At 38.6% G+C, this 14114-nt stretch overlaps 2 protein-coding genes and 1 long non-coding RNA gene across 3 annotated transcripts in view; 2 read left to right on the top strand and 1 right to left on the bottom strand.

The window, feature by feature from the left end:
- LOC106941403 (solute carrier family 12 member 2) overlaps window positions 1-5680 on the top strand; it is a gene marked incomplete at its 5' end in the record, with an annotated part of 19441 nt that extends 13761 nt beyond the window's left edge. The window contains 4 exons of the mRNA XM_015024419.1: window positions 166-252; window positions 1214-1349; window positions 4328-4395; window positions 4527-5680. Of these exons, the coding sequence (XP_014879905.1) occupies window positions 166-252; window positions 1214-1349; window positions 4328-4395; window positions 4527-4662 (427 nt within the window). The remainder of the gene's footprint in view (window positions 1-165; window positions 253-1213; window positions 1350-4327; window positions 4396-4526) is intronic.
- A 1019-nt stretch (window positions 5681-6699) lies between these two features.
- On the top strand, window positions 6700-8558 carry LOC106941404 (uncharacterized). The gene is made up of 2 exons (XR_001423354.1): window positions 6700-6964; window positions 7041-8558. It is a non-coding gene; the product is annotated as an uncharacterized LOC106941404 (long non-coding RNA).
- A 2352-nt stretch (window positions 8559-10910) lies between these two features.
- On the bottom strand, window positions 10911-13916 carry minar2 (membrane integral NOTCH2 associated receptor 2). The gene is made up of 4 exons (XM_015024418.1): window positions 13235-13916; window positions 13055-13076; window positions 12687-12935; window positions 10911-11180 (listed from the first exon to the last, which is right to left on the bottom strand). Exons 1-4 carry the CDS (start codon window positions 13429-13431, stop codon window positions 10986-10988), a joined length of 663 nt encoding a protein of 220 aa, XP_014879904.1. The 5' UTR covers window positions 13432-13916; the 3' UTR covers window positions 10911-10985.
- Window positions 13917-14114: the final 198 nt, after the last annotated feature.

The following is a 14114-nucleotide window of genomic DNA, read 5'->3' as shown; positions in this document are numbered from 1 at the left end:
ACACAAAGGTGCTGTGCAGCACACAGGATGCCTCACTCTGTCAGGAATTTTGCTCTGTTGAAGTTAGTGCAGAAAGAAATTAGCTCCAGTTCCAGATAAAACTCTGCCTCTGCTGCTCTGAGCAACAAAGCATAAAACCTACAACTCTGACTTTTTTTCTTACAGGATGGCAACTCTACTGAGCAAGTTCAGAATAGACTTCTCTGACATCACCGTGCTGGGGGACATCAACACCAAGCCCAAGAAGGAGCAGTAAGTTTGCTCTTTCAGTCGTTTTCATGTCATCCTCACCATCATCTCGCCTTCCTCTGAACATTTCATCTGTACTTGACTATGTCACTTCTAAAGTCTGACTCTACTTTCAAAGTCTCATCCACTCAACATTTTCTGAAGATGCAAACTTTGAAATAATTAGAGCTTTTGTTATGTGGTTGACTTTCTAAAAGATGCTTTAGACTGAATGAGTTAAAGCCAAGTTCAAAACTGGGCAACAATAAAGGCCACACCAAACATGTGCTTACTTGAGCTTGGTGTCAGCTGATCAATAGTTTTACCTCAACATTCTGCAGGTTGTTCACATAAATGGGGATAGAAGAGGCTTTTTAAACATTTAGAATGTCAAACGTATACATTATTTTTGTTCCCACTGACGTCACACAGACAACATGCGGAAAAAAACCCAGCACCTTTCTCTGAAAAACAGGAATACATTTTTGTCTTCTTTTAGATATTTGTTGTTCACAGATTCCAGCTGTTTAAATGTTTTTATACCTAGTGTGTTAGAAGTCAGTTTCATTCGAAAATGTTCAGCTCACTGCTGCCATCTGGTGGTGAAAATACATCATTGATTACCAGCAAAGAGGTATTTTGACAACAAGCTCAAACTAATGTTTGGATCCTCCAGAATTCCTAATTGTAAATAAAATGTGACAGAACATGTTTTCACTTATCATTTTAAGTTGGTCTTCATTAAGGGACAACAAAAAGCAGCAGATTGGTTTCCTGTCTGTCATGTTTGTTGACATGGCTGATGGCTCATCACTGCTCATAAATTATTATTTAAACCTACATTCTAAGAATATCATCCAATCCCACTCAGAAGCCAGTGTGGCTTTTTTGTTGTACAGATGTCACATTTGGGTAACTGTGGCTGTACCAGGAAGTCTGCAGCTTATATCATGTTGTTAACCAGGAAGTCTGTGTTCTGACTTAGTGTGGCAACCTTTGAGGAGATGGTTGAGCCTTATCGGCTGAAGGAAGACAACATGGAATTGGAGGCAGCCGAGAGGTTGAAAAACAGCGAACCCTGGAGAATCACAGACAACGAGCTGGAACTGTACCGCGCCAAGGTCTGCACCCACTCTCTGATTCACTGCAACACACACGGCACACACACTCTGATTCACCGGTTTAGAAGGAAAATGCTGCAAAAATATTTTTATTTCATTATTTTAGCATGCAAAAGTCTTTGCATGAGAGGTTGAAACAACCTCTCATACTCTCTGATGCACTGCATCAAGGTGAATCAGTGTGTGATTCACTGTGATTCACTGTGTGCTGCAGTGAATCATACATTGATTCACTGCAGCACACTCAGCATACTGCTTCCATGTCATCTCAAACACAGTGAGGTCCTGGTGAAGCCTGCCACTAACTTTTAACGTCACCAATCCGGTCACAACATCAAGATTACTCAATCACATCTTGGTCGACATTCTGCAGGAATATGTCACATGTCACCCAGTTAAAGCAGAACATCAGCAGATAAAAATTTACCTGATCAGTGGCAGCATTCAGACATCAGAAGGTTTCTGATTCATGCCAGTCCTGGGTTTTCCCCAGAAAACTTGCTAAACCTGGTGGATGTTTTTATATTTAAAGATGTTAAGTTGGGGTTGCTGTGGTGGCGCAGGGGCAAAGCACAATCAACGTATTGAGGCCTTGGTCTTCATGGTGGTGGTCGCAGATTCGATTCCCGGCCTGGTGACATTTGCCGCATGTCTTCCCCCTCTCTCATTACCCTCTTTCCTGTCGAACTACTTTCAAATAAAGGCCACTAGAGCCAACAAAACCTAAAAATTAAAAGTTGTTAAGTTGACAGGAAATGTAAAATATTACTGGGCAGTTATGTTACTTGAAGACCTTACTGACAATTCCTAAACCTATAGAGTCTTAAAAACAACAAATAAAAAAATACAATTAAAATAAATATCAGGTTTTTTGCACTTCTGTTAAATGCAAATTAAGTAATCAATTAGTGGATCTAAAAAGATGATGTAACGCTGATCACATTTAAAACCGGCCCAAGGCATAAATGAACTAAGAAGCTGCTTGTGGCCCCCCAGACCTGTGTTGTATTTGCTAACATTTTAACACAGACCACACATGTAAAAATGTAATATTTTATTTATTGAGAATATCGACGCTGTTAAATTTAGTCTCAGCACAGATAAACAATATAACGTCCTGTAATTTAACTTTATAATTTAAATTTTAAGATTTTAAGGAGCTGGCAAAGTTTACTTAAGAACAATCCTCATAGTTGGATTGTTTGGTTACCATAATCTGATGCCATGAGTTTAATCTTTAAGTTTGAGCTCTGTTTGTTCATAAATACATCTCAGGAACTACAATTATCACAATACAATTATCACTTTTACGCTTTTACGGTTGGCCAAATAAACTAGAGCCCCTCTCCCAGATTTTACTAAGTCCATAGTGAAATGCTGTTAGTGGTGCTGATGTTTTTAGCAGCAAGAAGGGCCCCTAAGTCAAATTCTGCTCAAGGCCTCATTCAACCTTGGAAAGAACCACAGACGGCATTACTTGGTTTTCAACCAAATTCTTGCAAGAATTGAGAAGGCACAGTAACCCCAGCATTTCTGCCAGCCTGGTAGAAGCCGGCCTGGTAGAAGCCAGCCTGGCTTCCACCAGCATACGTTCTGTCACTCTGCTGCAGAACTTGTCTTTTTATTAGCAGGGAAAGGGAAGGGAATGGAATGTGGGAAGGTGATCATAACAGAAGGGGGGGCTACTCTGATAACAAGGAAAGGGGTAAAACAGAACTAAATTCTACACACAGACAGTTTTACAACTAGGAGTATCACAGGAAGACCTCTTCTTAAACACAGTTTAACAAATTCCTCTTCTCTAGGTTAAGAGAGAACAAAATGGAAAAACAACTTAATCATATATTAAACTAAAACTACTTATGTAAGAAAGATAACATAGTAATTCTAACAACTAGCCCTGCATGATGATAAATCTGCTGCACTGCACATCTCTGCTGGATACAGAGGGACAAACTGTCCCTCTGTATCCAGCAGAGGGACAGTTTGCTGGATACAGCAAACTATATATATAAATATATATATATTTATGTCAATATATATTGACATAAATCAATAGACATGATTTATGTCTACTGAGTAGCTTTTCCATGAAATGGAAGAGCTACTAAAGTAGGTCTTCTATTTCATGTCTATTGAGTTTCAGAGACAGAGACTGTTTTGGTTGCCTGAGCTTTAGGGAAAAGGTTTTTCTGATTTCCGCATGCAGCATTGCTGCCTCACTAAGTTGACAAAACATTTGATATGGTGCCGTTTAATGCATCGTGTCACTCAAAAAATAAGAATAAAAAAATAAAACCAGCGTCATGCACAACTATGAGGCAATCTGCACCAAGGTAAACTTCGGTGATCAAACCGCGACGGCGTGTGAGGCGGCCAATGCCAGAGATGCCAAGCGGTGTGACTGGTGCATGCTCTCAGCTTCAATTCATCAACTATAAACCCATCTGTCAGGAACTATTCTGCCCTGCCAGAGATATACTCATCACTTGCAGTTTGGCTTATTTTAAAATAAGCCATACTAAGGAATTGTGATTTTTTTTCTTCTTTTTTTCTGTATAATGAAAGCATAAACAAACACTTAGCCTGGAGGGGGAAGGGGCCGTGTAAAGCCTGGCAACCCACCTAACTTGTAATATACTGCCTGCAGTCACAACTGTTCTCGGTTCTAGCTGCTAAAATCACTGCAAAGCTTCAAACTGAATCATTAGCCGTCAGTTGTTTTCTCCACGTCTTCACATGACACTGACATTTGAAGAGCCTGGATGATTGTTGTATTTACAGATCATTCTACAACAATGACCACAGCTTATGCAATTAGCAGAGAATGCATAAAGAAGTACAGCATCAAAAAGGCATGATGAAATGCATCTGTTTCCATCTGTGAGATTGTCCTGCCCCCCACACCCTGAGTCTGAGTGCGGGGATCTAGATTCTAGAGGAATGTTTTCTAACTGTGTGTTGTATTTGTTCTCCAGACCAATCGTCAGATCAGGCTCAATGAGCTACTGAAGGAACACTCCAGCACTGCCAACCTCATCGTCATGTAAGCCTGCATTCACCATTGATCGTCTGTTGTAGCGCCACTTCATGAATGTGATAGTGTGTCCATTCCAACGCTGTAGCCCAAGTATGAAAGAGCTAGATCTTTGTTTTAACTGTTGTTCCTCTCTCCAGGAGCCTGCCATTAGCTCGGAAGGGCGCAGTCTCTAGTGCCCTCTATATGGCCTGGCTGGAGGTGCTGTCTAAGGACCTGCCCCCCATCCTCCTCGTGCGTGGCAACCACCAGAGCGTACTCACCTTCTACTCTTAGTGTTACCACAGGGAAAAATCCTGCGTTTTTAAGTCTCACGTTCACTTCTGCGGCTGATAGCAAAGCCACACACATGTTCCAGTTAAATCCCAAAATAAAAGGTGCACCATCACACTCCAGAGACTGTAGAAAACACAGCCGCTGTTGATCTAAAGAAGGAAGTGATACCGGTTGAGACGTTGATGAAGGAATTTCAGGGTTAGGGTGGAAATTATTGGTAAGGTTGCCCTCTTGGCTCCTTTCTTTTCTATTTATTCCAAATTTTCCTCTTTTTTTGTAGCTTTAGTTTTTTCAACTTTCGTGCAGAAGTTGTCATTTCTGTTCAAATTCTTGTCTCTTAGGCTGTAATTCAGGCATTCATAATATTTGTGATTTTTTGTTCTCATGGTATGGAATATCTTGAAGTTACTAGGACCAGTTGCCACGTCTGTTAGCAATAATCACCTAGTTATTTGTTTTAGACATTGGAGAGAACAACACATTCTAAAGCCTTACAGATGTGCCTTTTGGTCGGATCTGATGAAATTAGTTGAATCTCTAATCAGATAAACAATATGACCCATATTATTGGCGGTTAAGTAATAATTTTAATGCATTTATGGTGATTCTTTCTTAGTTGAATCAGTTTAGATTTGGGGGTGAAGCCTTTCTGTCTTTTTGTTTTTAGATTCTTCTAATCTGCTTATGGTTCAAAGCCCTGTTGGTCTTCCATTGTAAAGCTGTTGATCATTTTCAATAGCCTGTTATTGGACACAGTTGACTGTTTGGGTCCAGTGCCTGCATCAGATTGTATTTGTTTTTAAATTAAACATGCTATTAGTTAGCAAAGATGTGAAGCTAATGATAATAATGAGCCTTGTTGGTTGGAAGCTGCTGAGTAATGTTTGTTTCTGTTCTTCCCCTCTAAAGACTCTACTCTCTTCAACGACCTAATTAAAACCTTGCCTTAATGATGCTTTCCTTTCTCCAAAGCCATACTGGCTGTGTGATTTGTGGATAAATGTGGAAGCAATCCGTGGTTTGTCTTCAGTCTCAGTAGATGCATCCATCTGTAGTGTCGTTGAATTTGGTGTGCTCTGGTTTTTAACTGCACATTGCTGTTGAAGTGCTCTGTCCGCTGACTGTAATATTTGGCACTGATGTATACTGATGTAGGCTGACAAGCCTACTGGGCTCCTTTGCTCCCATCAAGCTGCACTGTGGAGTGTTTTCCTCCTGGTCTCACAGAGCTCACATCTCCCCACATCCAGAATATGTTTTGACTGAGTGTGATGATGTACCTCTATGCATTTGAGCAGGTGAGCTGAAGTTCCAGTCCAGTAGTTTTCTGTGCAGTGGAGCCTTGCTTCATTTGATGGGAACCTTCAGCAATCCTCCATTGGCTCCAAGCAGCAGTACCATTGTTCCATGAAAAGCCATATAGAACTTCTCTGCTCTGAGGTGTGAAAAATAGGTCAACTGTAGAACACAAAGCTCGAATAGAACTGTAGTTTATGCTTGGAGAAGTAAAGTTTGGCTGATTTTTAAAAGTTTTTACTAAATAAACTTAATAACTGTACATCTATTGCTTATGCAATCATTAGAAGTGAATAAGTACAGTTTTAATGGTGTACTTCTGCTGTCAAATTAAAAAATAGAGTAGGTCAGGAGTTAGTGAGCAGATACCTTTCACCTCAAATTCTGTTGAGTAAATGTTGACTGAAGTAAATAAGTCATTGGATTTCCAGATGAGAGAATCAATGTGACTTTGCAGGTTGTTCGACTATAGAAAGCGATTTAGGTCGTCATATTTGCAAGTCAGATGAACAGCACCTAATTTTGCTGATCAATGTTGTTTTAGATAAGAGATGGCTTACAACAGTAAAGTCAAATTCAGTTCTGTTTTGATTTGCCCTTCTAGTCATGTCTTCTTTTTTTCAAACAAGTTTAGTCTTCACTGATTGTATGCAACTTATGAAGAAGAATGTCAACCAATGCTTAGGTTAGTGGAATGTAATGTATTTATTATGAAGTCCGGCTTCTGAGTGAGCAGATTTTTTTTTATTTTTTTTATTGCTTTATTCTCATGTATTTTCCACATAGACAGCAATAAGATCTTTATCACTCATCCTTCTGTGCTTCTCCTGCACACTGTTCCAGACACTTTGTCCTGAGAAATAAGCAAAGCACCTTTACTATTATTACACCCATCTGTAGGAGTGAGAGAGGATGTTCCTGTTTGTCTAAGGAAAACTTTCCAATGTTGAAGACAGGTGGTTTCTTTCTATTTGGGGGAAGGAGCAAACTTCCCAGCTCATTTCTGGTGTTTGGGGAAGCTTTAGGAAGCATTCCCACTCTGAGGACTGTTCTATCAAAGTGGAACGTTCTAGACCTTTCAGAATTAGTTTTAAGTTTGTTTAAAAATCAGACTTTCACTCAAACAGATGCAGCTCACAAAATGTGTTCTTCACCGGTCTTAGTGATACATCTGTCCCTTCATTCATATCCCCACAAATCCAAACTATTGTAAAGCCAAGACGCCCATTACCAAACGGTAAAGCAGGTCCATTATGTAGTGCAGTTGTGGTACTGAACAGCATGCAATAACTGCATTCACATTTTGAAATGTAATGATATTGATCGATACTGCCATGGAACCAACAGCTCAAACAGCAATAGTAACAACTGCAATTATATTATTTATAGTTTTTGCAAACATAATCAAGTTTATCCTTATGACCATAAGTAAGTTTTTGTCAATCATTTTCCCCAGTTATCATAAGCAGTATGATAATTATCCATCCCAGCTAGCTGCTGTACACTTCAGGCTATTTTGAGCTGTTAATGGTGAATTCTATAAATGTCCATTGAGCCTTCAATATGAACTAATTGAAGAATATACAAATGAATGCACAGAACAAGCTGGACTTTATTTAAGCCTGTACTCAAAGAGAAATTAGATTTGATGTTTGAAATCACTTTTGTGTATTAAACAGAATAAAGATGTGACTTTATGTTCATTGCCATACTGTGAGCCGTCACTCTCCCTTCTGTTTTAGAGCAACACTGAAGAAAACACACATCCATTATTCTGTATTTATATGTTAAAGAAGATATATAGACATATATTCAGCATATACACATACATATATCGGTCAGTCTGACCTATAGGAAATCTTTGTCTTTGATATGTCACATTTTGATCAAAACCTAACTTTTACAAACAGGGGTTTGTGCCTATTGATTTGATCAGTTCTCTTTATTAATAGGTTATAAAGAGTATTGGAGAATATTCCAATGCTCTATTCCAATGCTCTGTTCCACAGATCAGAAGTCATTTGTTAATATTTCAGATTTAAGGCAGCGTTTCTGAGATCATAATCCAACGTTATTCTTTCTTAGCCTGATCCCTGTCACCCGCTCATTCCAGAACCAAAATGACTGGTAATACGTTTTCCAACATAATAAAGTAATCACAATCCTAAAGACCTGCAGACATTGGCCTCCTTTCCACTGACATGGCCTAACCTGTAAATAATCTAATAATGTTTCATTTAGTATGAAGAAAGTATTTATTTTAGATCTGGAATTTCTTTTTTTTTTTCCTTGTGTAATATTTTGGATTCAGTACAAAATTATTGTGCATGTTTTTTTGTTAATATTCTGCTTGCCTTTTAATTTTAGCTAAATTGTATTTTTTGACTATCTTTTCGATGCCTTTTGAGACAAAGACCTGGTTAAGATCAGATCCAAGCTTTGACAAACATGGATGGAATCAACCTGGCTGGTTGAAGTAGTAATGATTTGATTCACTGTACTGTTAACAGTCACAGATATGTTTTTTCTAACATTTTAACAGTTATGATTACAAATACTTTGTATATCTTTATTGCAATAAATGAATCAAATGAAATCTGTTTTTGGTTTGTGTTTTTGAGTCATACAACGTGTTCCAAATTATTATGCAAGTGATATTTTCTCAGATTTTCCTAAATGGTCAATGCAAATGATGGTCAGTATAATTTTCAAGTCATGAACTATTACAGTATAAATCAAATTTTACTGAACAAACCTCCCAATTAGACGGGTTTTTTTTTTATTTAAAAAAAAAATCAAAATGCACTGTTTCATATTATTATGCACAGTAGATTTTCTAAATATTTTATGGATTATAGAGAACTGCAAACAGTCATTCTTTGACGTAGTAAAATCTAAAGCTATTTCAATCAAAAACATCTTGACAGAGTTGCATATTAACATAGGATCCCTTCTTTGGACCCACTTGCACAATTCTTGCGTCCATTGAACTTGTGAGTTTGTGAGTTTCTGCTTGGATTTCTTTGCAAGATATCAGAATACCTTCCTAGAGCTGTTGTTTTGATATGAACTGCATCCCACCCTCAGATCTTCTGCTTGACGATACTTCAAATAGGGCTGAGGTCAGAGGATGGTGACCACACCATGAGTTTCTCCCCTTTTCCCCATAGAAGGTACGGGCTATTCTTTTTGAACCATGAAAGAAAGTGATCAGTCAGAAAGTCCATATACTTTGCTGAGGTAATTTTCACTCCGGGGACTCTGAAGGGGCCGACTAGCTCTCTCCCCATGAATTCGGCCCAAAACATGACTCCACCACCTCCTTGCTGACGTCACAGCCATGTTGGGACGTGGCGGCCATCCACCACCAATCCACTACTGTGTCCATCTGGACCATCCAGGGTTGCACAGCAGTCATCAATGAACAAGTCTGTTTGAAAATTAATCTTCATGTATGGCTGGGCCCACTGCATCCGTTTCTGCTTGTGAGCACTGGTTAGGGGTGGCCGAACAGTACACAACAAGCCTCTGGAGGATCCTCCACCTTGAGATTTCAGAGGCACCAGCAGCTTCAAATATCTTTGCTGCTTTGTAAGGACATTTTAGCATCTGCTCTCTCAATCCAATGAATTTGTCTAACAGAAACCTTCCTCATTATGCCTTGATCTGCACAAACCCCCTTTGTTCTGAATCGGCCACAAATCTCTTCACGCTTCAGCTTTCGTTAAATATCTAATGTTTTCATATCTTGTCCACTGCACTAAACTATGATGATTTTCGGCAGCAGAGAGATCCTTTCTCTTTCCCACAATGCTTGAAACCTGTGACCTGCTTAATAATGTGGAACATTCTTCATGGGCAGATTTCCTTTAATTGAGCTCACCAGACAAACTAATTAACCCAGGTGTGTGAAATTAATTATAGTGATTCAAAGAGCCCTGAAACACAATATAATGTATGAATTTAATAGCACAACAAAAAATTTAATCTTTATGACACTTAAATCAAATTTACATAATTGTCCATTTAAAACGAAGGCAGCCAGAATAGTCATTATAAGCATCGTCTTTAATGGTTATGTGTTTGTCTAAAGCACTTCCTTTAACATGCAGGAAGAAGAGTAGACTCCCATTGCCTTTCTTGTATGCAAGTAATAAAACATTTAGACTAGAATAGACTCTATTATCCTTTGCATTTCTTATCTATAATATGTATTGTGTACTTTTGTCATTTTTGCCAATTACAATCATTTTACACATGACCTGTTAAAAAGAACATATTCACTGATCCTTCAGTCAGGTGCGGGATTTTCAGAAGATTGGAGCAAGCTGACCTTCAAAAACTTTGAAATGTCCATAAGTTTTAGTTTTGAGATATGGTGTGTAAGTTTAATGCAGACAGATGTCTTTTACAGTTTTGTATGACAAAATTTTAATTTTACTAAATTTTAATTTTAATTTCATAGCAAGTAGGACCACAAGTGGCTTTATGAGTAAAGAAAGCCAATCATTAGGTAATTTTTGAGGTCAAAAATATTGGTTATTTTTAAGGTAATGATTTTGATCTTGGTAGATAGTTTGGGGGGCTGTACAGTGGCACAGTTGGTAGAACTGGGAGATGATTTAATTCCCAGCCCCGGTCTTTCTGCATGGAGTTTGCATGTTCTCCCTGTGCATGCATGGGTTTTCTCCAGGGACTCCAGCTTCCTTCCACAATCCAAAAACATGACTGTCAGGTTAATTGGCCTCTCCAAATTGTCCCTAGGTGTGAATGTGTGTGTGTGCGCATGGTTGTGTGTCCTGTCTGTCTCTGTGTTGCCCTGCGACAGACTGGCAACCTGTCCAGGGTGACCCCACCTCTCGCCCAGAACATTAGCTGGAGATAGGCACCAGCAACCCTCCCGACCCCACTAAGGGACAAGGGTGTAAAGAACATGGATGGATGGATAGAAAGTTTGGACACTGTATCATCCCCTATTGTCTTTTAGAGTAGATGATGCTGATTATAGCACAATAGTTGCATCCAAATTAGCTCTGTTGTAAAACTACAATAGGCACTATTATGACAATAAGAGAAGCACAAATTAGCAAAATTACTGAGAGAACAATTTTGGAAAGTCTTTTTCTCTTGTGCTCTGCTTCTTTTCTCTTGAGCAGAGAGTCAAATCCTGGAGTGTACAGGTCTTCAAGCCAAAAGTCAAGCTCCTTGGGTGTTTTTGTATGCTATATGGGGGGACAAAAAAGAAAAAAACAATCATTATTTTTTCAGTGATTTTCTACTTTTTTCATAGTAATTTGTTCCTGGGAATTTTAACCAACCGAACAACAGAAGCAAAAGGGAAAACAATTGATTTTTTTTTTTTTTTTTTGGCAAAGAGTTGTGATTTATCTTTAGAGATGTTATTTCAGTTTGAAAATAAAAAGAAATGTTATGTTTATGACTTATCCTCAAATCTTCATTAAAAAGATTGCATCGCCTTCTTTCTGAAGGTCATATTGTAGATTTGTTGACTCTTGTCTCACAGACAACTTTTCACCTTTTGGCTTCTAACAGTTTAAAAGCAAGGTAATTGGACATTATCTCAGAAGGTCCTGGGTTCAATTCCAGTTCTGGGGTCTTTCTGTGTGGAGTTTGTATGTTCTCTCTCTGCATGCATGGGTTCTCTCCAAGTACTCTGACTTCCTCCCACAATCCAAAGACATAACTTGGTTGATTGGTCCCTAAATTCTCCTGACGTGTGTATGAGTCTGTGCATGCACACACACACACACACATGTCCTATCTGTCTCTATGCTGTCCTGCAATGGGCTAGCAACTTGTCCATAGTGAATCCACCTTTCACCTGGAGATATGCACCAGCACTCCTTGCAACCTCAATAGGATGGATGATTTAAGAAGGTGATATAATCAGTTGAGGATGTGGAATAATATACATTTACTTCTGCCTATTTCTTTTTAAACAATCTATTTTACATATCTGACAAGTTTTGCACTTGCTTAATTTTTTCTTTTGGGTTATGTTCAAAAACAAATAAACTCAGCTAAACATTAAACATTTGATGCACATCTTCAAAGGAGCATTGAATCAAGCCTTCTACATTAAACAGAAGAGCTGCTCTAGGTCCATATTTGAACACCTGTAGTGCAGCATTTCCTCTTCTTGCCAGGTGATTTCACAAGGCATATTTTGTTGTGAATTGGCCCTATCGATAAACTACATTGAGTTTAGTTGAACAAGAGAAGTCAGTAACACTTTATTTGACGGGGTGTACGTATACTGACATGACACATAAACATGACATAACAGCTGTCATGAACATGAAGCAGTCTTTATGAATGTCTATGACTGATGTCATGAAGTGACATTTGGTAAATAATGACACTTTTAATGCAAAGTTGTTCTAAAATTTGCCTTGAAAATGCCAACTTTGCATTAAAGTACAAAATATTGTAAAGTTGGTAATGTTATATCATGTTTATAACGGTGTCATGTCAGTCTTACACACATCCCGTCAAATAAAATGTTACCAAGAAGTCTAGTTGCTTCCTAATTAAACATTTAGATGTGGATCACAGGTGAAAAGCTGACTCAATGTGGTGGAAATGTTCTAAAGGTTGATCAAATGAGCTGACCTTTTATTGCCTTTGTTCAGATTAAAGATGAACATATAGTTTATGATTATATAGGCTGCAAAATCCCTTGGTTTCTGTCATTAACTGCAAAATACCTTCAAATAATCTGTTAAGTTGCCATGGATAGTTTGTGTGTCATATTCTTTGATGGTCCAGGAAGGCTTAAATCTTTCATTGTCTGCCGTGTCGATGGATTTTATATCCATGTAAAGAGGATTCCTTTTGATGTTATACTTCAGAGTTACTGGAGTTATGTGCTTCTCCAGATATCTGTCCACAAACACCACAGGACTGCCCTCTGAATATGGAGGAATTTTTCTTCCATGTTGGGTTGTTTGTTCCCGCTGTCAGAAAAAAAGGAATAATTTTATTCTTATCTAACTGAGAATAAAATAACCATCTTAACATTGCAGATTTTGTAGATAAATTTACAAAGTAACCTAAACTTGAACTCCTAAACTACCTTGAGGCAACCTTGAGTATACCTTGAGTAACAACATATATAGTATAGTTGAGGCAACAACAAAGTTACTGTTTTATCAGCATATCAGATCTGACCTCACATGCAAGCTTTGATTTAAATATTTATTAAGTATAGAAAGACCAATCATTCATAAGAACAACATATTACACACAAAGTCACTGTGAGGAAGGAGCATGCTGTTGAGTAATGGTAGCTCTGTTGCTCCATACCTGTAAATAGACCCGGTTCTGCCATCGTCTCTGACTGGAAACAAATGCTCCAACCTGAAACATGCCATGGGTAGCATCCAAAACGCCAACATCCAACTGCAGGAACTTTTCAGGGTGATTGTTGTTGGGTAGAACAGAAATATCCATCTTTGGTCTGCTGCTCCACAAACAGTGACTGCTTTATCTGCCTGCAGCCTCTTTCTGTACACATGCTCACTTTAGCTGGCAAACTTGCCAATTATTCATGAAAAGCAAGATATTTATGAAGCTGTATCACTTGCAGGTGAGGTAACCTAATCTTATCACTGAAGACCTGATACAAAGAAGTAATACTGCCAAGAGAGAAGCAAAGACAGGGAGAGAGAGGGGAGCGTTAGCAAGGTCAACCCCATAGTGTCAGGTTCACTCCTCCTGGATGAGTGACAGTAGACAATCGCTTGCTTTGTGTCATTGACTTTACAGCAATCCCTCATACTGAGCATGTATGGAGAGGAAAAACTCCCATTTCAAAGGAAGAAACCTCCAGCAGAACCGAAACCAGGCTCAGTATAATTGACCATCTGCCAAAACCGACTGGAGGTTTGAGAAGACAGAGAAGATACACAAAAGAGAAACTGCTGAACTGATGGAGTATTTTCTATGTTAATGAAAATGTAGCCTAGTGGAAACTAAGACTTTACAATTTACCACCACTAGAGTGCACTGTAGGAACATCCCGGAAGTCTGTAGGAAGTCAATGAAGCCAGTACAACGCTTTTCACAGTGACGTCAGACAATGGCCGCCATAACCATAGACATAATATAAGGATAGACCATAGACATAATATAAG

Source organism: Poecilia latipinna, unplaced genomic scaffold (assembly GCF_001443285.1).
Source record: "Poecilia latipinna isolate Pla-1442-1.1 unplaced genomic scaffold, P_latipinna-1.0 Scaffold3644, whole genome shotgun sequence".
NCBI lineage: Eukaryota > Metazoa > Chordata > Actinopteri > Cyprinodontiformes > Poeciliidae > Poecilia > Poecilia latipinna.
This window is presented reverse-complemented; position numbering and strand designations above follow the sequence as displayed.

What these genes read in the sequence shown, in the direction of transcription:
- minar2 (XM_015024418.1), bottom strand. Translation starts at nt 13,431, where the DNA reads ATGGATATTTCTGTTCTACCCAACAACAATCACCCTGAAAAGTTCCTG. An exon ending in ATACTCAAGGTTGCCTCAAG is followed by an intron (nt 12,936 to 13,054) that starts GTAGTTTAGGAG and finishes TTTTTCTGACAG; the next exon opens with CGGGAACAAACAACCCAACA. An exon ending in ACTTAACAGATTATTTGAAG is followed by an intron (nt 11,181 to 12,686) that starts GTATTTTGCAGT and finishes CCCCCCATATAG; the next exon opens with CATACAAAAACACCCAAGGA.